At 41.9% G+C, this 24,204-nt stretch overlaps 1 protein-coding gene across 6 annotated transcripts in view; it reads left to right on the top strand.

Moving 5' to 3' along the window:
• The window catches only part of INPP4B (inositol polyphosphate-4-phosphatase type II B), a 698,485-nt gene that overhangs the window by 567,762 nt on the left and 106,519 nt on the right, over positions 1 to 24,204 (top strand). For all 6 annotated transcript variants that reach the window (XR_005776353.1, XM_040418490.1, XM_040418489.1 and 3 more), the window contains 2 exons: positions 13,527 to 13,736; positions 19,606 to 19,744. Coding sequence is in view for 5 of the 6 variants with exons in the window: in XM_040418490.1 (XP_040274424.1) it covers positions 13,527 to 13,736; positions 19,606 to 19,744 (349 nt within the window). In the remaining variant the exon portion in view is untranslated. The remainder of the gene's footprint in view (positions 1 to 13,526; positions 13,737 to 19,605; positions 19,745 to 24,204) is intronic.

Here is a 24,204-nt window from a genome sequence, read left to right as displayed (position 1 = left end):
AATGCAGTGTAATCTGCAGGCAGCATGTTAAAGACCAGGAGAAGCTGAGCAGATTGATATCTAGTTTTGCGGGAAAAGAGTCAGTAAAACATGTAATTTATACAATGATATGTCTGTTTTTTTCAGATTTTATTGTTCACGCTGGAAGTCTCATCTGTGACTGACAGATATCTCTGTATACACACTTACACAGGGAATGCTATCAATTACTGATAACACCAACCCCATGTATAGATATGAGTGACTGACTGACAGCTATCTATGTATACACACACAATGCTAATAACACCTCCCCTGTGTAAAGCTGAAGAGCAGAGGTTTAAATGTATACATTACAGGTTATTCTGAATCTTTTCCCATAAAACTATATATCAATCTGCTCAGCTGCTCCTGCTCTATATCATGCTGCCTGCAGAGTGCACTGTGGTGACAGGTCCTATTTAACGACCCTATAGCAGCTGCACAGACTTCCATGTAATATGTACACCCCGTGCTATCTTTCTACCAGTTATCACGGTGCATTGACAATGGAGTGTGATAAAATCCCTGAGTTGAAAGACAAATTGATGTCTGTTACATCTGTATCCCCTTATCTACCAGCTAATTCTGTATTTATTGCTTGAGATAAGCCTGTGTGAAACAATGGAAGGCTTCAGATATTTATAGCTCATTTAAATTTGAATTAGGTGTATAGATAAGAGGGTTGGAAAGCCCAATTAGAAGTATTTGTATCTCTAATCTGGTAATATTTTACCATTGCAAAAATCTCTGTGTGTTCACTGATCGAATATTTTAGAGCAGTTATTCTGGTAATGAAGAATGACTAAGTGGGTACAACATCTGGAAACATCTTTTCTGTTTCATACAAAGACATGCAGCTTGATGGGTTTTACATAATGAACATTATCTTGGATTTTATATCTTTATGTTTGCTGTCACTCAAACTCGCAATAACCTATCACGTCAGTCTGCTCTCATACTCTGGATGTGATAGTCATATAGGGAACTATAGCTGTGATTACACTGTGTCAGTAGACATCCATTATGAAGAGAACCTATCATCCTTAAAGGGAACCTGTCACCTGGATTTTGGGTATAGAGCTGAGGACATGGGTTGCTAGATGGCCACTAGCACGTCCGCAATACCCAGTCCTCATAGCTCTCTGTGATTTTATTGTGTAAAAAAACGATTTGATACATATGCAAATTAACCTGAGATGAGTCCAGGGCTCCAGACTCAAAAAAAAATATCAAGGAGCCATTGGCTCCTAGCCTGAAAAATTTAGGAGCCAAATGAAAAATTTTTGTCGCCAAATTTGAAATATATATAATTACGGTATAATAAAAAAGAACAAAAAAAACAAAACACATGTCTTACCTAGGGTTGTCACGATACCAACATTTTGACTCGATTTCGTTACCATAAAAAAGTATTGCGATACTCGATACCACGTGAAAAAAATAAAACACCAAAAAAGCTGCGCGCATTCCAGATTTTATGGAAAGCCTGGACTATAATAGAACAGTCCGATCCTAATTTTTGTCGGGACAAGGTGACCAAAAAATGCCAAATTGCACGTTTATTTTTATTTTTTTCTGTTACTGCATTCACCGCATAGGATATATGTAATATTTATTTATTGTTTATATATTTTATATGTAAAATTGGGCAAGGGGCTGATTTAAACTTAATATTTTGGTGTTTGTTTTTTTTAACCTTTTTTTATTTATTTTTTACTTTTTATTTAATAACTATTACCCCCTTAGAGGCTAGAGCCCTTGTCCTATTCACCCTGATAGAGCTCTATCAGGGTGAATAGGACTTTACACTCTCCCTGCTGCTCTGTGCATAGTGCACACAGCAGCAGGGAGGTGACCATGGCAGTCAGGGATTCAGTAGCGTCCTGGCTGCCATGATAACTGATCGGAGCCCCAGGCTTACACTGCTGGGGCTCCGATCAGAACTGCCACTGCCACCATTGAGGAGGGGGAAGGGGACCCTATGGCCACTGCCATCAATGATTATAATAGTTATAATACCAATGATTCTACTTTATATTACTGGGGGGGGGGGGGGGTGCACTGCACCACCAATGAATATGCGGCACCTGAGGGGTTAATAGCGGCGGATCGCAGCGCACAGTCATAGAGGCTGGGTGCTGGGTATGGAATATAGCCGGCACCTGCAGCACAGCCTGCGTTTGTATTCAGGCATAAACTGTGCAGTGTGTGCCATGTCAGTTCCTCGTGTGTGAGAGGCAGAGCAGCGGAGGGTCTAGGCGCAAATGGTGACAAGACTACAAAGTCTTGTCGCCATTTAGCAATTCTAAGTCGCCATCTGGAGCCCTGGAGTCCTGTCCCTGACTCATCTCACATACAGGACTCATCTCAGGTTAATTTGCATATGTATCAAATCAGTTTTTTTACACAATAAAAGCACACAGAGCTATGGGGACTGGGTATTGCGGATGTGCTAGTGGCGATCTAGCAACCCATGTCCTCAGCTCTATACACAAAATCCTGGTGACAGGTTCCCTTTAAAGACCCTCTCATCAAAAGTCCTGATAATGCTGAGCTATGGGATCTGCTGATGTGACAATGCAATTTCTGAAAGTGCCAGCTAGGGGCTGGAAAGTAACTTACCTTATATGCCCGTGCCTACAGTACGCCCCTCAGTTACTCTCTAGTAATACAGTATTTGTTCCATCTTTGCATTCCTCCAAATTCTGACAGCTGACTGGAGCGGTAAACAGAGCACTCTCTTGCATGGGGCCCCCAGCAGGCCCCTGACAGCCACGTTACAATGCAGATACAGTTGTGGACAGACAGGGCACACTGCAAGGAATCACTATTTAAGGCAGCAGTCCCTTCAAATAACTGCTACCAACCAAAGTGCCTCAGGTTTACATGGGCCGATTATCGGCTGAACAAATACTAGCGCAAATGACCATTGCCCCAGGTAAACATGTTCAGCGATCAGATGGCAAAGGATTAAACAGTCATTTGTCATTGATTTCTCATTGATCACAAAATATATGTGGGTATATAAATCGTCAGCAGCACATCTCCTTGTGTAAAAATGGGATTTGTTGGTTACAATATGCAAACGGTATGAGGATGAATGATTGTACAACTACAATATAGATAAAATATACAATGTACAATATACATGAATCCTACACTACAACCAAAGCATAGACTTTAGAAAGACTAAGGGTACTTTCACACTTGCAGCAGAGGATTCCGGCAGGCAGTAACATCGCCTGAACTGCCTGCCGCCCCCGGCAATCTGGACGCAAACGGATGCTTTATTGAGACTGATCCGGATAAGGATCCGTCTCTCCGGTGTCATCCCGAAAAAACGGATCCGGTATATATATTTGTTTTTTGCATTTTTAAAGGTCTGCTCATGCGCAGACCAGAAAACCGGATCCATTTTGCCAGAACACTTAATGCCGGATCCGGCACTAATACATTTCAATGGAAATTAATGCCGGCATTCCGGCAAGTGTTCAGGATTTTTGGCCGGAGATAAAACTGCAGCATGCTGCGCTATTTTCTCCGGCCAAAAAACGTAAGAGGGACTGAACGGATAGATACTGAACGGAATGCTCTCCATTCAGAATGCATTAGGATAAAACTGATCAGTTTTTTTCCGGTATTGAGCTCCTGTGACGAAACTCAACGCTGGAAAAGAAAAACGCTAGTGTGAAAGTACCCTAACTTCAAGGAAATGGGGCAGTGTTTAAAAAAGGAATTAAAAGGCTGGGATAACACAGCAAGAGTGAGCGCCCAGTAGACACTATTAAAAGTGTCTATCTTAAAGGCAACTAAATTATCTGTCTGACAGTTTAGCAAATGTAAAAGCAAGAAGAAACCACTATGGTTTACTAGAGATATTAACTCATTTGCATAAACTATGGGAAAGACATGCAAATTAGCAGAATCTGCCTTGTTTTTCAGCTGAAACATTATTTGCATGTCTTTCCCATATTCAAGTTTATGCAAATGAGTTTACATGACAAAACAGTATAGAAAGGTTATTGAATATAATATTAGGACAATTAGAAAACTGAAAATTTGTGTACAGCCCTCCTAAGCAGTGAGAGAAGAGTTAGCTGGCATCCAAAAAAAAAACACATTTACAATTTTTGTCACCCTAATGATAATGATCTAGGTGCGCAGGTCCCTGCAAGCCATCCAACTTAAATCAAACAACTTTGAGGCTTACTGGCTCTCAGTCAGATGAGAGCTGGTCCTGGCAATATCATAGCCCATGAGGTTTATCCGAGGTGTGATTATTGCTAGTTGTCTCATAGTTCACAAGGTAAGTAAGGTATGCTGACTGTACCTGTCTCATGGATAGGTTGTTGGTTTGCACATACCCCGCTTTTGGCAAGCAGACTTTGTGTGATTGTCTGTTATATGTTATGTATTGTATATTATATGTAATGATTTAATAATATAACATCTATAAAAATAAACTATTAATAATAGGTTAAAAAACACTTCTAATAAAAATGTATTAATGATAGGTAAAATAATAACTATATAAAAAATCTAGAGTATTCACAATTACGAAGATATAGCATTATATTCTAGATCTTTGCGAATTCTCGAAGTGCCGATATTTCTGATAAAAAATAGCGATTTGAATATTCGCGCTCAACACTAATAATGAGCTGATAATGAACATTGGATTTATTCCCTGGATAGTTCAGAAGATCTGCAGTTGGCTGTGGGATAGATATCAGAGTGTTGTTGTTAATGGAGTACATTCTGAGATCTGTCCTGGGTCCTATTCTTTTTAATATCTTTGTAGGTGATATAGGAGAAGGTTTGGTTGGTAAGGTTTGTCTGTTTGCCGATGACACAAAAGCAGGTGCAGACTGGGAACTTAAAGTGACCCTGGAAAAAATACTAAAAGTGGCCACGTTTTGTAGTCGGGTCCAAAGTGATGGAAGGCAGGGCCAGCAATACCATATTGTGGCACATTATACCATCCTAACAGAGCCAAATACCACAGTCCACCACAAAATACTTCCAACAGCACAAAATACATCCCCAAAAACTTCCACTGGCCAGCCATGAGGCGGGCCCAGGCGGTCCCCTGGGCATCACCCCACAGTGAAATTTCCCTGTAAGGTAAATGGCCAATCCGCCCCTGCAACAAAAGTATGTAATAGGGTTGATATTCCCGGAGAGGTTTGTAGCTTTACTAGATAAATGGTCCAAACAGTGGAAACTGCAGCTCAATGTTTACGAATAGAAAATAATGCACTTGGGGAGAAGGAATCCTTAGTTTGAATATCGTATTGGCAGCTCAGTGTTAGCAAGAACTTCAGAAGAGAAGAATTTAGGCGTCATGATATGAGACAGCTTCAAAATGAGTGCACAGAGTGGAGAGGCAGCAGGGAAAGCAAGTAGGATGCTTGGCGGTATAGCTAGAGGTATAACCAGTAGGAAGAACGAGGTTGTGATCCCACTGTATAGAGTGCTAGTGAGACCACATCTGCAATACTGTGTCCAGTTCTGGAGACCCCAACTACAAATAGACATAGATAAAATGGAACAGGTACAGAGACAGGCTGCAAAAATGGTGGAGTATAAAACAGGTAAATCTTTAAATATGTTATTGGTTTAACCCCTTCAGGACTCTGCAATTTCTAGCAAATCTGACTGACTTTATGTGGTGATAACTTTAAAACGCTTTTACTTATCCAGGCCGTTCTGAGATTGTTTTCTCGTCACATATTGTTCTTCACGACAGTGGTAAATTTAAGTCAAAATATTTCATTTTTATTTTTAAAAAATAAAATAAAAATTACAAAAAATTGTGAAAAATTTGAAAATTTCCAAATTTCCATTTCTCTACTTTTATAATAGATAGTGATAGACGAACATCTGCCGGGACGGTTCGCGAAATCGATCAAATGTTCGTGAACCGCAAGTTCGCAGCAGGTCCCATTAATTTTAATGGCAGGCGAACCTGAAAAACCTTCAGCTCATATTTGCAGCCAAGAAATAATTACTAGAAGTGCACAAATAGTCCCACAACATGGACAGTGACATACCAGATGTATTATTCGAATTTGCGATCTCCATTCATTATTCTTTCCAATGCAAAATATTGGCAATATAATTTTTGCGCACAACTGCCGCACAATACAAATGCACTATAATATACTTTCTAACATAGAAAGCATATTATAATATTGTATAAGGAAGGCAATCCATTAGAATATACATAAAGATAAAACGTAAACCTTTAATAATGTTACTATGAGGGTCCATTCACACGTCTGTGTGTTTTGCGGATCCGCAAAACACGGACACCGGCAATGTGCATTCCGCAATTTGCGGACCGCACATCGCCGGCACTATAATAGAAAATGCCTAATCTTGTCTGCAATTGCGGACAAGAATAGGACATGTTCTATTTTTTTGTGGAAACGGAAGCGCGGAAGTGCGGATCCACAAATGCAGATGCGGACAGCTCATTCTGGCCCCATTTAAAAAGAATGAGTCTGCACCCATTCCGCAAAATTGCGGAACGGATGCAGACCCATTTTGCGGATGTGTGAATGTAAAAGATATCCCTCAAAATGAAAATAAAATTATTAAAGTTAAGCAAAAAGCATAGATGTGGTAGGCAATAACATGTTACTATGAGGGTCCATTCACACGTCTGTGTGTTTTGCGGATCCGCAAAACACGGACACCGGCAATGTGCATTCCGCAATTTGCGGACCGCACATCGCCGGCACTATAATAGAAAATGCCTAATCTTGTCTGCAATTGCGGACAAGAATAGGACATGTTCTATTTTTTTGTGGAAACGGAAGCGCGGAAGTGCGGATCCACAAATGCAGATGCGGACAGCTCATTCTGGCCCCATTTAAAAAGAATGAGTCTGCACCCATTCCGCAAAATTGCGGAACGGATGCAGACCCATTTTGCGGATGTGTGAATGTAAAAGATATCCCTCAAAATGAAAATAAAATTATTAAAGTTAAGCAAAAAGCATAGATGTGGTAGGCAATAACAAGTGCTCAGCGGCACTAAATCAGGTGCTCGGTGGCACCAAATGAGAAACCATATGTCCTACCACAATCCGGGGGGTTCCAGTGCACATCCATGAATCCCGGAGGGAAAAAACATCCATCCCTGGGCTAGATGATGATGTGGTATTGAAGGACAGGTTGGGCAAAGAACTGTCCCTGATATTGCCCTACTGTCCCTGATATTGCCCCTGCTATTCTGGCCCTGATAGCCTGATAAGAGCGACCCCGTCCAAAACCTTACACTATATAAAAATGGCCCTAGTAAGCCCCTAGCCCCCTGACTTCCAGGTGATCACTATATAGATCTATGTGTTTTTACTCATTATAAAAGTATATTATAAGTATATCACACACCTCTGTGTATCACACCTATCGATAGCACACCTATACCAGTCCTTAAAAGGACTTTTGTGGCCCTATTAGCTAGCGTTTGGTGTCCCTAACAGCCTGTCCCTGCTCCACACATCAACCTCTTCCTACACTGGCAAAACACTGAATGTAAAATGGCGGCCAGATCAGGTTTATTTATAAGGTAGGGGGTATGTCCATGTGCTGAAACATCTCAATTGGCTGTCCTGTACCACCTGATGGATGTGTCATGGGTCAAAGTTCTTCACAATGTAAAAGAATATGGTGGGCGCAAATATCTCCATATGTTCGCATTTTCGGCGAATCGCGAACACGCAAAGTTCGCCGCAAAACGACTGCTGGGCGAACCGCAAGGCCATCTCTAATAATAGATAGTAATACCTCCAAAAATAGTTATTACTTTACATTCCCCATATTTCTACTTCATGTTTGGATCATTTTTGAAGTCACTGTTGTAATTCCTACACCGTTCACCTGATTTGGATGTAAATACCCTCAAATTAAAGCTGACAGTCTGCAGTTAAAGCACATCTTGTTATTTTCATTTCAAATCCATTGTGGTGGTGTATAGAGCCAAAACTGTTAGAATTGTGTCGATGTCCCAATATTTATGGACCTGACTGTGTGTGTATATATACACTGCTCAAAAAAATAAAGGGAACACTTAAACAACACAATGTAACTCCAAGTCAATCACACTTCTGTGAAATCAAACTGTCCACTTAGGAAGCAACACTGAGTGACAATCAATTTCACATGCTGTTGTGCAAATGGGATAGACAACAGGTGGAAATTATAGGCAATTAGCAAGACACCCCCAATAAAGGAGTGGTTCTGCAGGTGGTCACCACAGACCACTTCTCAGTTCCTATGCTTCCTGGCTGATTTTTTGGTCACTTTTGAATGCTGGCGGTGCTTTCACTCTAGTGGTAGCATGAGACAGAGTCTACAACCCACACAAGTGGCTCAGGTAGTGCAGCCTATCCAGGATGGCACATCAATGCGAGCTGTAGCAAGAAGGTTTGCTGTGTCTGTTAGCGTAGTGTCCAGAGCATGGAGGCGCTACCAGGAGACAGCCAGTAGATCAGGAGACGTGGAGGAGGCCGGAGGAGGGCAACAACCCAGCAGCAGGACCGCTACCTCCGCCTTTGTGCAAGGAGGAACAGGAGGAGCACTGCCAGAGCCCTGCAAAATGACCTCCAGCAGGCCACAAATGTGCATGTGTCTGCTCAAACGGTCAGAAACAGACTCCATGAGGGTGATATGAGGGCCCGATGTCCACAGGTGGGGGTTGTGCTTACAGCCCAAAACCGTGGAGGACGTTTGGCATTTGCCAGAGAACACCAAGATTGGCAAATTCGCCACTGGCGCCCTGTGCTCTTCACAGATGAAAGCAGGTTCACACTGAGCACATGTGACAGACGTGACAGAGTCTGGAGACGCCGTGGAGAACGTTCTGCTGCCGGCAACATCCTCCAGCATGACCGGTTTAGCATTGGGTCAGTAATGGTGTGGGGTGGCATTTTTTTGGAGGGCCGCACAGCCCTCCATGTGCTCGCCAGAGGTAGCCTAAATGCCATTAGGTACCGAGATGAGATCCTCAGACCCCTTGTGAGACCATATGCTGGTGCGGTTGGCCCTGGGTTCCTCCTAATGCAAGACAATGCTAGACCTCATGGGGCTGGAGTGTGTCAGCAGTTCCTGCAAGACGAAGGCATTGATGCTATGGACTGGCCCGCCCGTTCCCCAGACCTGAATCCAATTGAGCACATCTGGGACATCATGTCTCGCTCTATCCACCAACGTCACGTTGCACCACAGACTGTCCAGGAGTTGGCAGATGCTTTAGTCCAGGTCTGGGAGGAGATCCCTCAGGAGACCGTCCGCCACCTCATCAGGAGCATGCACAGGCGTTGTAGGGAGGTCATACAGGCACGTGGAGGCCACACACACTACTGAGCCTCATTTTGACTTGTTTTAAGGACATTACATCAAAGTTGGATCAGCCTGTAGTGTGTTTTTCCACTTTAATTTTGAGTGTGACTCCAAATCCAGACCTCCATGGGTTGAAAAATTTGATTTTGTGTTCCCTTTATTTTTTTGAGCAGTGTATATATATACAAACTACCACTAACTGCAGGTCTTTTTTCACACAAAAAAAAATAAAAAAAAATGTGCAGATGTAAATGAGCACACTGCTGATCGGTGCTCGGCAGCACGGGCGCACACAGATCGTGCATGCGTGCAAATACTGTAGTATAAAAATTTACTACAGTGCTATGCAAAATGCAGACACGCAGATGGTGCGTTCGTGCAAAATTTTAAACTGACACTAACTGAAATATATATATATATATATATATATATATATATATTTATAGGAAAAATGGGCAGCACTCCAGAAAGTAAGAAAGTACAAAAATCTTTATAGCTTGAGAGAGGCTCCTGTCTAGAGCCGAAACGTCGCGCATGTCCCACTTGGGGAAAATAAAGATTTTTGTACTTTTTTACTTTCTGGAGTGCTGCCCATTTTTCCTATTTTTGTATTTCTGGATTGGCTTTTATATATATATATATATATATATATATATATATATACAGTGGATATAAAAAGTCTACACACCCCTGGTAAAATGTCAGGTTTCTGTGCTGTAAAAATATTTGACAAAGATAAATCATTTCAGAACTTTTTCCACCCTTAATGTGACCTATAAACTGTACAACTCAATTGAAAAACAAACTGAAATCTTTTAGGTAGAGGGAAGAAAAAATATAAAAATAAAATAATATGGACGCATAAGTGTGCACACCCTCAAACTAATACTTTGTTGAAGCAGCTTTTGATTTTATTACAGCACTCAGTCTTTTTGGGTATGAGTCTATCAGCATGGCACATTTTGACTTTGCAAGATTTGCCCACTCCTCTTTGCAAAAACACTCCAAATCTGTCAAATTGCGAGGGCATCTCCTGTGCACAGCCCTCTTCAGATCACCCCACAGATTTTCAATCGGATTCAGGTCTGGGCTCTGGCTGGGCCATTCCAAACTTTAATCTTCTTCTGGTGAAGCCATCCCTTTGTTGATTTGGATGCATGATTTGGGTCGTTGTCATGCTGAAAGATGAAGTTCCTCTTCATGTTCAGCTTTCTAGCAGGGTCGGAGGGTGGTTTAGGGATCTGGAACGGTTGCAAATGAAAAAAAATCAGTGCAGCAATTCCAGATTTTTTCCTTCTTTTCTTCTTTCAGCAGGAAAAGTTTAAATCACAGTGCTGGTGCACCACAAGTCCCAGCAAGCCAACAAGTAGCACAAAAAAGCACAGAACCTCTCTGCATGCAGTCACCAGCTAGAATGGCTTCATGCAGAAAGGTTCAGCCCTTTCCTGTACAGCTATAGCGCTGCAATTGGCTGGAGAGTTGTTCCAGCCAATCGCAGTGCTGGCAGGGGACGCCAAACACTGGTGTCCCCAGCCTCAACCTCAGAGGAGACAGGTGCTGACCGATTCAGCACCGGTCACCTCCCCTTGACCCCCGCCATGACCCGCCCCGCAGCTTCATACTGCTTCCGATGCTGCGATGTGCCGTTCTTCATTGACCGGCCAATTGCAGCGCTTGCAGGGGCGGTGCTGCACCATGTTGCCCTTACCTGGAATGGATGCCTGCCGGTAAGAGCAGCCAAGGTGCCCCGATTTCCCCGCGATTCCCTTCCCTCCCACCTCCCAGTGGACCTTGTGCCGTACATGTACGTCACTGGTCCTTAAGTCACGTCCAGCTGTGATGTACATTTATGGCAAGGGTCCTTAATGGGTTAAATAAAGTTCAGGAGGGAAGTGTTCTCCACAAGAAGCTAAACGCAAGTAAAAGGGGGCACAATCTGAAATTAGCTGGGGGTAAGATCAGGAGCAATGTTAGGAAATATTATTTTACTGAAAGAGTGGTTGAAGAAAACTTCCAGCAGATGTGGTTGGGAAATCTACAGTAAGTGATATTAAACATGCATGGGATAAACACACGTCTATCCTCATAAAAAAAAAAAGAAATAATATAAGGTCAGACTAGATGGACTAGGTGGTCTTTTAATGCCATCAATCTTCTGTGTTTCTATGAAAACGTCCAGAGTGTTCTAGACAATCAGATTTTGAGTGCAGTGTGATGGAAAGTTGTGTTTGTACTGCAGGTCTTTTTTAAACTCTAATATTCCTGGGGGTCAATGGTGGTTTAGCAGTTAACACTTTATAATTATATAATTTAATATTCTACCATTTGATTTACGGTAGTGAAGATGTTAATGAAGATTGACTTTGGCAGCAATGTGTACTTATAATTTAACGTAAGTAGGTCCAAAATTGGAGTCTTTTTCTATTCTAATAATGCAGAGCTCCATTGCGGCTTGCCTTCAAATCATCATCTAGTTAAATAATAAATGTTGCTTGCAGTGGCCACTAGAGGGAGCTCACTGTGTTATAGAGATTTACACAGTTTCCATTGAATTTTATAATGAATTATTATCTCTCTGGTGGTGATTTTATATATATATATATATATATATATATATATATATATATATATACACAGTACAGACCAAAAGTTTGGACACACCTTCTCATTCAAAGAGTTTTCTTTATTTTCATGACTATGAAGGCATCAAAACTATGAATTAACACATGTGGAATTATATACATAACAAACAAGTGTGAAACAAATGAAAATATGTCATATTCTAGGTTCTTCAAAGTAGCCACCTTTTGCTTTGATTACTGCTTTGCACACTCTTGGCATTCTCTTGATGAGCTTCAAGAGGTAGTCCCCTGAAATGGTCTTCCAACAGTCTTGAAGGAGTTCCCAGAGATGCTTAGCACTTGTTGGCCCTTTTGCCTTCACTCTGCGGTCCAGCTCACCCCAAACCATCTCGATTCGGTTCACGTCCGGTGACTGTGGAAGCCAGGTCATCTGGCACAGCACCCCATCACTCTCCTTCATGGTCAAATAGCCCTTAATTTCAAAGTTTTCTCAATTTTTTGGCTGACTGACCGACCTTCATTTCTTAAAGTAATGATGGCCACTCGTTTTTGTTTACTTAGCTGCTTTTTTCTTGCCATAATACAAATTCTAACAGTCTATTCAGTAGGACTATCAGCTGTGTATCCACCTGACTTCTCCTCAACGCCACTGATGGTCCCAACCCCATTTATAAGGCAAGAAATCCCACTTATTTAACCTGACAGGGCACACCTGTGAAGTGAAAACCATTTCAGGGGACTACCTCTTGAAGCTCATCAAGAGAATGCCAAGAGTGTGCAAAGCAGTAATCAAAGCAAAAGGGGGCTACTTTGAAGAACCTAGAATATGACATATTTTCAGTTGTTTCACACTTGTTTGTTATGTATATAATTCCACATGTGTTAATTCATAGTTTTGATGCCTTCAGTGTGAATCTACAATTTTCATAGTCATGAAAATAAAGAAAACTCTTTGAATGAGAAGGTATGTCCAAACTTTTGGTCTGTACTGTATTTCTCCTGAACTGGTTAGAGGCAAGCTTCTTAGTACTAGGATACACCCTGTTAGTTTGAAAAGGGGTTCCTTTAAAAAGTGTAAACCAAGCAGAATAAGTATAAAATGAAGAAACGAGGGGCATTGTATTATAATAAATGAGGCTTTGCTCTGTAAACCACCCCTAATCATGGGAGCCTCATTCTCTGACTTATCACCATTTCCCACTGAAGCCGTAACACAATGAAATGATTTTCTTAGTAGGATTCAGACTGACGTTTTATTTCAATCCGTATGACAGTTTATACAATCCCATCTGGATAGTAAAATTGTTAAGTGAAATGTTAATGGCTGTCTTTAAAGCAGAATTATGCCACATCTATTTTTCGTATGTAAGTTATGAGCCTTGTCACTGCCATAAATAGTATACTAAAACATAACTGTTTAACCTGCTAACAAATGGGATTTTACGACATGGTGGACTGCTGTGAATGAGGCACTCTAGCAGGAGCCTTGATTAACCATCTCGGTTGTGTGTTACAGCAGATTCTTTACATAAAATGCTCTTTTTTTTAATGATTACTTTGCTTTTTCACTTTGCAGACAGAGTTGTTTGTTCATTCATTTAAAGACCCTTTGGTCAGCAGTGCTCTCTTGGCGCTCTACACGGCTCGGCCAGGCTGTGCAAACTTGAAGCTTACGGACCCGAGAAATAGCCCGACTGAGAATGATATGCAAGGTCAGGACAACACGCACCCAATAAGCAGGCAAGACTCTATTCCTCACCACTCTGAATATGATGAGGAAGAATGGGTAAGTAATTCTGCTTCATCTCACCCTATTGCTCATGGGCAGCTCTACATTGTGTCAGTCCTCCTCGAAATATGTGAATAACTACATCTGGGTGTTACCCTTTCTCTAACGAGTTTTTGAAAAAATAAATTCTAGACTCACACATGACATACTTACCCTGTTTGTAAGTTGGTCACCATAACGCCTTATCTTACAAAGACTTTTAATAGACACTATAAATTATCCCTGCCATAATAAATTTTTACTATGGAATGTGTTTTTCATTATTAAAGGGCATCTGTCAGCAGATTTGTACCTATGAAGCTGGCTGACCTCTTACATGTGCGCTTGGCAGCTGAAGGCACCTGTGTTGGTCCCATATTCATATGTGCCCGCATTGATCAGAAAACTGATGTTTTAATATATGCAAATGTTGCCTTTATTCCTAGAGGTTCTGCTTTCTCTACAACAGCTGCACCCTCTCACTTTATTGACAGGCCCAGGCACGATCTCATTTGCACTGTGTGGTCTTGTCAAAGTACAGGGGTGCGGCAGTTGCAGAGATTTCCGAGCCTCTAGGAGGAGCCTCGTTGCTCCTCCTTTTCATTCCATCTGATAGCAGCAATACCAGCCCTATCAATCAAAGTGTAGAGGGTGTGGCAGTTTCAGAGGGAGCAAAGCCTTTAGGTGTAACAGCAACGCCCCCGTGGCTCCTAGTGGCTCATTTGCATCTATTAAAACACAATTTTTCTCAACAATGCAGACACATATGAACATGAGACCAACACAGATGCCTTCAGCTGCCAAGCACACATGTAACAGGTCAGCCAGATTCATAGGTACAAATCTGCTGACTGATGGCCTTTAAACCCTTGGTTTTGAAGAGTAAGAGGTCTTTGAAAAAAAAATAAAAAAATTGCTGAAGCACTAAAGTTTGTACATGGCCTTTCTCCCTCAGTCTGTGCAGGGCCTACCTCATTCCAGGCGTGTCACATATGTGAAAGATAGAAAAGCCTCTTTGTGTAATCCACCGGTATTCTGTACATAGCATAGACTGTGAAGGGCAGAGATTCTTATGTATACATTATACATGCAGTGCCCCTTAGTTTAGTGGGTTTAGTGTAGTTATGATATTTTTATTTAGGTTCTTCCCGACACTGCTGTATAAATGTCTATTTTGCGTATATAGGTCAGCGGCACTATCAGAAATGTACTTTGACTGTATATGAACCTGCATGACTAAAAGAGTGGTAACAGTCAGTGTAAGAATGATCATTGTGTTACTTATACACAGAGTTCCAATAAAAAACCCCACCTATGGGTATTATTCCATTTGATCTATAATGCAGTATTACTTTGAGGTGGTCTATGTGTGCAGAATAAACTTTGTATTTAATCTAAGCTGTAAATCTTTCCTCTGGAGGTTTTACAGCGAAGTTTGAAACACTGCGGGTGTGCATAGATTGGCGCTGTTATTGTGCCTGGTATATTATGTCTGCCAAGAGAGGTACCATAATTGTAATATCTTCATCAACCATCTAAATGAGGACAATACGTTTTCATTCGAAGCCAACCAGCGTATTTAGAAAGCACGAAAGCAAAATGAATTGTGAACTGCCGAGATAACTGTTTAACTTGCGTATAATTGTGAAAAATAATAATACCTTAGAGGAACATTGTTTTAAAGACCAGCGTGAATGTGGGAAGTCTAATTTTAGCTGATGTAATTGAAGTTGCTATGATTCATTAGAGCTCCTGATGTAAAGGTAAAGCACACAGGGAGAATTCACGGAGTTTCTTGTTAATAGTGTTTATGCTGTTTACTAGGTTGGCATGTACTGTTTTTTAGGAAAACAATCAAAATTAATTGACATCTGAATTTATTGTATGTATTATCATGTGCAAGAACTGTTTATTTGCCTTTACATATTCTTTCTGTGCTGTCAAATAATGTGCAATGCAGACATATTTTTAAGGCTTTTTTATATACATATTCTCATTTTTAATGAGCTAACCAGGGCCGTCTTTAATATTGATTGGACCCTGGGCAAAAATTTACTTGGGCCCCCTGGATCCCGCCTTCCCACACCTTAGCAGGCAATCACGCCCTCCACCACAACACACACAAAAAAATCCACACACCTGGTAGAGTACAGTAAATGACTGTAAATACTTCCAGTTCTGAAGACTCCAGCGGCTCAGGATCAGTGCTCTGGGCAGCTGGGCTCAGGCTGGAAGTGGGCACTGCTCTGCAGGAAGGAGACCGGGGCTCGGCTCACCCTAGTGTTACAGTGCACCCCAGCACCCCACAGTATGCAGTATAGCACCCTATAGTATGCAGCAACCCACAGTATGCAGTATAGCACCCTAAAGTATACAGCACCACACAGTATGCAGTATAGCACCCCACATTATACAGTACCCCACAGTATATAGTAGAGCAGTATAGCAGCCCACAGTATACAGCACCCCACAGTATACAACACCTCACAGTATACAGTAGAGCAGTATAGCACCTCACCGTATACAGCACCCCAAACTATACACGATACAGCACCCCACACTATACAGTACAGCAATATAGCACTCCACACTATACAGCATCCACAGTATACAGTATACAGCCCCCACAGTATACAGTACAGCAGTATATCACTCCACAATATACAGCACCCACAGTATACAGCCCCCCACACTATACAGGCCCCCCACACTATACAGGCCCCCCCCCCCACAGTATACAGGCCCCCCACACTATACAGGCCCCCCCCCACAGTATACAGGCCTCCACACAGTATACAGGCCCCCCACACAGTATACATCCCCCCACACAGTATACAGCCCCCCCACACAGTATACAGCCCCCCCACACAGTATACAGCCCCCCACAGTATACAGCCCCCCCCCCACAGTATACAGCCCCCCACAGTATACAGCCCCCCACAGTATACAGCACCCCACTATACAGTAGTTTACAGTATATTAGCATAACAGCCCCTGTCACCTTTTTCTGATGTAATCCTCACAAAAAAAGCTCCACAGTTAAGGCAAACTTCTCCTGCAACACTCCTGATAGGACCTGTGATGACCTCATAGCCATGTGACGAGTAATATTGCTAGGTTACTGGTCACATGGTGATGATGTCATCTAAGGTCCTAGAGAATCTCAGCTCACAGTAGGCTGGAGTGCCAGCAGGCATGGCATGGCAGCATCCCCTGTGTAGCTGACAGCCTGACACCCGGGGCAGTGGCTAGCAGGGCTCAAGAGGCAGCTGCCTTGGGCCCCCCAGGAGCAACTGGGCCCGGGGCAGCGGCCCTTTTTGCCCCTTGGTAAAGACGGCACTGGAGCTAACGAGACATCAGCCCTGGGAGTGACTGTGACCAACACTGAACAAACATGTCACTATTTGATTTTTATTAAAGGGGTTTTCGAGGAATTTAATATTGATGGCCTATCCTCAGGATTGGTCATCAACGTCTGATCATGGGGGTCCGACTCCGGGCACCCTCACGAATCAACTTTTTTTAAGAGGCCAGGGCACTCCGGTAACAACAGCATATCAGGCGCAACAACGTACATTGTATAGCAGCTGTGCTTAGTATTGCAGCCCAAACCCATTCACTTGATTGTGACTGATCTGCAAATAGGCCATGTAACCAATTAACGTGACCTCTAGGTAGAGACCATCACTGGCCTAAAGAAAGTCTCTTCAAACAGCTGATCAGTGGAATTTCTGGGAGTCAACCACCTCAATACTAACCACCTATAGGCCATCGGTTTTGGACTCCCAGAAAACTCCTTTAAACTTTTTAGGCTATATCAATGTGCAGTTTATAATACTGGTGTTGTGTTATGTAGCAGTGGCCTTTGGACTCCCTCAGGGCCTGAGTGCAGCTGAGAACTCTGCTCTTGTAATAGCTGCACCCCTACTCACACTGAGCAAAACTGAGATAGTTAGCAAGTGAAACTGATTTCACTTGTTTATTATCAACATCTCTGATAACACAACGCACTGATGGGACACACACCAAATGTTGCACATTTTTGTACCATAATTTCAGAACAAAGTAAATGAAAGCATTTGTTGCTGTAGCTAAGTATAATCTATACATTTGAACCTATAAATTTAATAGAGATTATTTTGTCAATGAACTAGGACTAAGTTTGTAAAGCTGACAGCCATATTAAGGACCTGAGCATCTATAGAGTCCTGTAGGCCCATACCACTCCACACCCATAGGGTCAAGGACTTTTTTTGATGAAAGAAATGTGCATGTCATATTACTCCGGTATTGTGCCATAAAATTATTGGATATAGGTCCATAATACAGACTTTTAGGCAATCTTTGCTCCCCTAAATAGAGTCTGTGCATGCAGCATTGCTATGTACATGAAGCCTAACATATTGTAATTGGGATACTGTAAATGGGATCATCATTTTTACACCTTTCGTTTTTTTCTGGCTCATCCTACCATTCTTTTATGTGATTTTATCTGACTTCAGGTATGTGCAGATCTGCGCTTAGATTCCAATATTCTGTTGCGGCATAGGAATGGAATCACTGGATCCGGTATATGACGGACACTTACAACACCAGAGAGTTCCCTTAAGATACAATGGCCTCAGGATACAATATTTTCAACATACAGTGGTCTTTTCTGACCCATCGTAAGTTGAAACTAGGCTCAACATACAATGTCTCAGAGTCAGACCCAACCAATCAAGGACACTTCTCTGGTAACACAGCTGGATTAGTTACTAGTTAGCAGCTATTCCTGACTGTTATTATGTAAGGACTTGTTTTATCTGTCTTAGTTATCTGCCTATTCTTCTTAAACCTTCATTTTCTGTTACCTTGGATGGCATTTTGTGGCTTTGGAACTGATTACCCAAATTACGATGGTTTCAACGTACAGTGGTCACCCTGGAACCAGTTTATATTGTAACTTGAGGGACCACTGTATATGTAAATTATTTTAAACCCCATTCACACATTATAACTCAGTCAATATTTTTACAACATCTTCTAGGGGAGAATAACTCCATAATTCTGCACCATAAGCAGACACAATATAGCAGCTCATAAAGTGTCCCATAGCATAGTTTCCAACTGTCCCGAATTTGCCAGGATTGTCCCTGATTTTCAGAGACAGTCCTGGCAAATTCACGCTGTGCGGGGCCAAAATGGGCGGGGCTGACAGGAACCCCTTCTCGGGGCGCGGCTCATATGCTCTGATTTCAGCAACTCAAATGTTGGAAAGGATGCCATAGCATGCAACATACATGCTCCATGCAGCTACAGACAGGCTCCATAAGCATATCAACATATGAATGTGCCATTCACCAAACAAAGAAAATAGCGTAGCATTTGCTATATTATGTATATATATTTAATTTTTAACATATTTTCACAAAATGCATTGCAATACATACTTATGTAACATAGTGACATTCATAGTAACATATTTTGTAAAGCTTAAAAAAGGCATACGTCCATCCAGTTCAGCCTGTTATACTGCAAAGTTGATCCAGCTGAAGGCGAAAAATTTCTTACTTTTAGGGGAAGCTGAATTTCTTACTTTTAGGGGGGGGGGGGATTCCTTCTGATTCCAATCAGGAAATCAGAATAGCTCCCAGTATCAACAACCCAATGTAATAACTTTAGCCTGTAATATAATTACACTCAAGTACTACATCCAGACCCCACTTCAACTCTTTTAGGGAGTTCACCATCACCACCTCCTCTGGCAGAGTGATGCTTAACATGACACATTATTCTTCAGCTGCCTGTTTTAAGATGGTTTTATCTATGCGGTCTTATGTATTGCTATTCTCTGTTTCTAGATCTTGTGTTAGTGTATCTTTTGTGATGCTTATGTTCTTTTCAGGATAGGGTGTGGGTCAACGTAGGGAAGAGTCTAAACTGCATTATTGCCATGATAGACAGACTACTTGAACAAGAAGAAAGCACAAAAGACAACAAACTAGACTCTTCAGATGAAGATCTCGTCACATCGCACATAAATGGTAAGATATGATCATGTGAATGAAATGTGCCCGTTTACAAGAATAAGGAAGAGTAGAGCACAATGGACTTTCCTTGAGGTTATTATACTGGAGCCAGTTTTAGCAGAGTATGGCTGTGCTGCCGTATTATATATCCAGGGACATTATATTGGATTTCAGCACATACTGATCATACTCAATTGGATCAGCAGAGATAAAATAGGGCAATGTTTTCCTCCCTGTGTTAATCATTGTTTAACGTATCACAAATTGCATTTAGAAGCGTGGGCTGACAGCTTAAGATATTTAGTCAGTACCAGTTTTCAACAATGTTTTACAGTAATTTTACTATAAAATATTGGACTTTTTCACATTGGATAATCTGAGGCAGGGAAGCTCAACTTGTGGCCCTCCAGCTGTTGCAAAACTACAACTCCCAGGATGCCCTAATAGCTGTAGGCTGTCCAAGCATGCTGGGAGTTTTAGTTTTATAACAGCTGGAGGGCAGCAGATTGGGCATCCCTGATCTAAGGAGATGATGCCGATGATAGATACATCACTGGGTGCATGAATTTAAAGAGAGCGCACTGCGCAAGCGTGTCCACCCTCCATTTACTGCTAGGGAAGTCCCATAACAGTGAATGAAGAGGTGGCCGTGCTTGCCACGTGAATTCTCCAGTCATCCCTATAGGACTTCTGAAATTAAGCAAGCTTGGGCAGCTATTTTTGGAACTACCATAAATATGAATGTTCTTCATTTTGGAGCCCCTGTTCTATAGATAGAAGATGGCCCCAGAGGTGGGAACTGCACCTATCTGACACTGGTGTCTTATCCTAGAGACATGCTACCAAAGTTTGAGATGTGTATAACCCTTTAAAGGGAATCTGTCTCCGACATCTGATCTCTGTAAGTAATGCTACCATGCCGTTGTGCAGTCAGACTTGGTTTTAAACATACCTTTGGTATTCCTTTGTCGATTTTCTGTGTCCAGAAGACAATTTTTATTCTATATGCAAATTAGGTTGCAAAGTGCCCAGCAGGGCATTTCCAAACTTTCTAAGAGCCCAAGCCCCCCACTATTTAGTGAGCCCAAGCCCGCCCATTCACAGAGTCCAGTACCTCCCAGTGAGCTCTGCCGCATCACTGACGTCCTCCCTCATCTGCTGTATAGCAAAGAAGCACCGGCACTCACTTTCTTGATGATATTAAGAGACGTTTATCCAAGGCATAATGGCATCATCAGTGACTAGTTTCGGCTCAAGCCTGAGCCTTTTTCAAACTGCAGTACTCCATTAGTGAGCAAGACAGGATTTAAACACATACACTCCGCCCAGTGATGTCATCGTGTTACCATGACAACCAGTAAAGTGTGAATAAACATAAGGTGTCAACGTGAAAACAGCAGACATGGCAATGTAGTAACCATAGGCAACTTATCCAGCAAATTGTACCAAAGGCATTCAAAAGTCCACAGTGTTATTCTCCTTGATAAAGCTGCACATCTTTGCAACAATGTTTATGTTTTCTGAAATTAAGGGAGATAAAGCTGTTTAGTTCATAATCTCTATTCAGACCCATAGGTTCCAGTGTCTGCAGCCTATGGATCCAGTCTGCCTCCCGTTTTTTTTGTATCTGTATGCGGTTTCCACCTCTACGTGGTTGGAGAACATGGTCGATAATCTGAAATCGTAATTGTGGTATTTTATGTTTGCAAGCATCAAAGTGATGGGGTATGGGCAGGAGTAGATTATTTTTACGGATAGTCAACTTGTGTTTGCAAAACCTATCTCTCCCGTGTATAGTAGGCCTCAGGGACATTTAAAAATATAAACAATAAAGCTGCTGTCACATGTATAGTACCCCTTAATTGGGATTTGTTCTCCTGTTCGTGGATGGGTCAGGTTTTCACCTTTGATCCCACTGGAACAGTGTATACAATGTAAGCACGGGAAAGTACCCCCCCCTTTGGGTAGTCAATAGGGATTGTCGCCATTTCTCCCTGCGTCCCCCCTACGTCTGCTCTGACAATTTAGTCCCTAATATTCTCTGATCATTTATAGCACAACATTGGTGGGGATTAAAATTCAGTCACCTGTGGGTAGGATTTGGGAAGAATATTCCAGTGTTGGTTAATTACTGATCTGACTTTCCATATCCATGGGTGATATTTGACGACCAGGGGAATGTGGGGTGGTTTGTTTTTATTCTCTCTGGGTAAAAGGAACTATTGTCTTTGTTCCTGAAGTACTCTATCAGGATAGCCCCGTTCCTTAAATTTAGATGACATTTCATCAAGTCTCAGTTAGCCGGGAGGACTCTAGGGAGCTATCAGATTAACCCTTTGGTATGGAGAGAAGGGGAGTGATTTTTTTTGTCTTAGGGGGATGGTTGCTCGTGTAGTGCAACAGACTATTACGGTTTGTTGGCTTGCTATGCAAATCTTTGTACAAGCCACCTCTACCATTTTTGATGACCCAAGTGTCCAAGAAATTGACCTTAATATTGTCCCAATGTAATGTGAATTGTAGTTCCCTCCTCACGGAATTGAGGAAATCTGTAAAGTCCCGGAAGGATCAGATGTCACCCCACCATATGCAAAATATGTTGTCGATTCTTTCTCGAACCACGACATATAGCAATTTGCGTATGGCGGTGCGACATTTGATCCCATCGAGGTCCCGCTCTGCTGTTGGTAAAACATATTTTGAAAGAGAAAGTAGTTTTGTTGCAACACGATGGTCAAAAGATCAATAAAAAAATTATTTTCTTGTTCAGTAAAGGTACTATTGTCAAGTAACCAAGTAATTGCCCGTAAACCCTTATCATGGTGTATCGAAGTATACAGACTACATACATCGAATGTAACTAGTATGCAATCATCCTCACAGTTGACCCCTATAATTTCACTGAGAAATTGGCTGGTATCCAGTAGAAAAGAGGGTAGTTGTTTTACAAGGAGGGTGAGCACCTTCTCAAGTAATATACATTGTGGGGAGAGAATGGAGTCAGTGCATGCTACAGTTGGGCGACCTGGTGGAGCAGTCATGGATTTATGAACTTTGGGTAATGTGTAGAATACGGGTGTAACAGGATGTTGGTTGATAATAATTTGCCCAATTTGTCATCAGTGACTCAATTTTCTCTGTATTTTTCCACCACTTTGCGTAACATGTTTTTGATAAAGAACACTGGATCATGTGTTAATATGCCATATGTATCAGTATTAGATAATTGTTAAAAAATTTCGTTAACATAATATGATCTATCCAAAATCACCAGTCTGCCCCCCTTGTCAGCAGGTTTAAAAATCAAAGTGCCCTCTGACATAAGGTGATCGAGTGTAGCCTTTTCCTCCATGGATTGATTGTGATTCAGGTAAAGATGTCCCTGTTTAATGTCCCAGAGCAAGTTGGTAACATCTTTCTGGACCAGGTTTATAAATGCCTCAATTGGATGGTATGATTTGGGTGGAATAAAATTACTTTTAAGCTTTAGGTTAAGCTGTTTTAGTGTCAATTTATTTTTACACTTGTAAGTGTGGCATTTTTTCAGGATTGGAAAAATGGGCTTTCAACCGTATATTACAGAAGAAGCGTTGTAGGTCCATATCAAGATCAAAGGTATCAATGTTTCTAATGGGACTAAATGACAAACCCTTCTGAAGGACCCCATATTGGGTACTATTAAGGGTATTGGATGATAAATTAAGTGCTAGGGTTGTTGTACTACCTAAGAGAGAGTCATCCTTGGGGCGTCCGGGTTTCCTATAGTGGCGTCCTGCCCGCCTGGTAACATGATGACATCACTGGGCGGAGTTTATGTGTTTAAATACTGTCTTGCTCACTAATGGTGTATTGCAGTTTGAAAAGGGCTCAGGCTTGAGCCGAAACTAGTCACCGATGATGCTATTATGCCTTGAATAAACATCTCTTCATAGCATCAAGAAAGTGAGTGCCGGTCCTTCTTCGCTATATACTAGAGGGACGCCTTCCCTGGACGCGTGCACCACGTGCAAACCGCAGTGCCGACCCATCTTCGTCAAATACTCCCCCCATCTGCTGGTGATGTCTGCTCCCCACTCTCTGCATTGGCCTGCTCTCCACACTGTATTGTGAGGGCATCGGTCTTACTATCCTCACTGCGAGATCGCAGTGCTTCCACAGTGAAGATACTAGCGGCGCAGGCAGTTAGGAGCACATGAGGAGGTACTGTAACCTATACTGTTACAAAACCTTTGTGGTTACAAAAATTGTATTTTTGAATTAGATTTCAGGATTTCTGCTCCTATGTGTGGTCAGACATTACTTTCCGTTGTTCCCTGGCAATAGCAGCTCATCACTAAGGATATCCTATTGGCATGAATAAACTTATTTCCCAGCCAGCTGTCTGTCAGAATGGGTCTTTTTTACAAACCGGATTCCAAAAAAGTTGGGACACTATACAAATCATGAATAAAAACTGAATGCAATGATGTGGAGGT

The sequence above is a fragment of the Bufo bufo genome, chromosome 2 (assembly GCF_905171765.1).
Source record: "Bufo bufo chromosome 2, aBufBuf1.1, whole genome shotgun sequence".
Lineage (NCBI taxonomy): Eukaryota > Metazoa > Chordata > Amphibia > Anura > Bufonidae > Bufo > Bufo bufo.
Note: the sequence above shows the minus strand (reverse complement) of the source record. Positions and strands in the feature narration are given on the sequence as shown.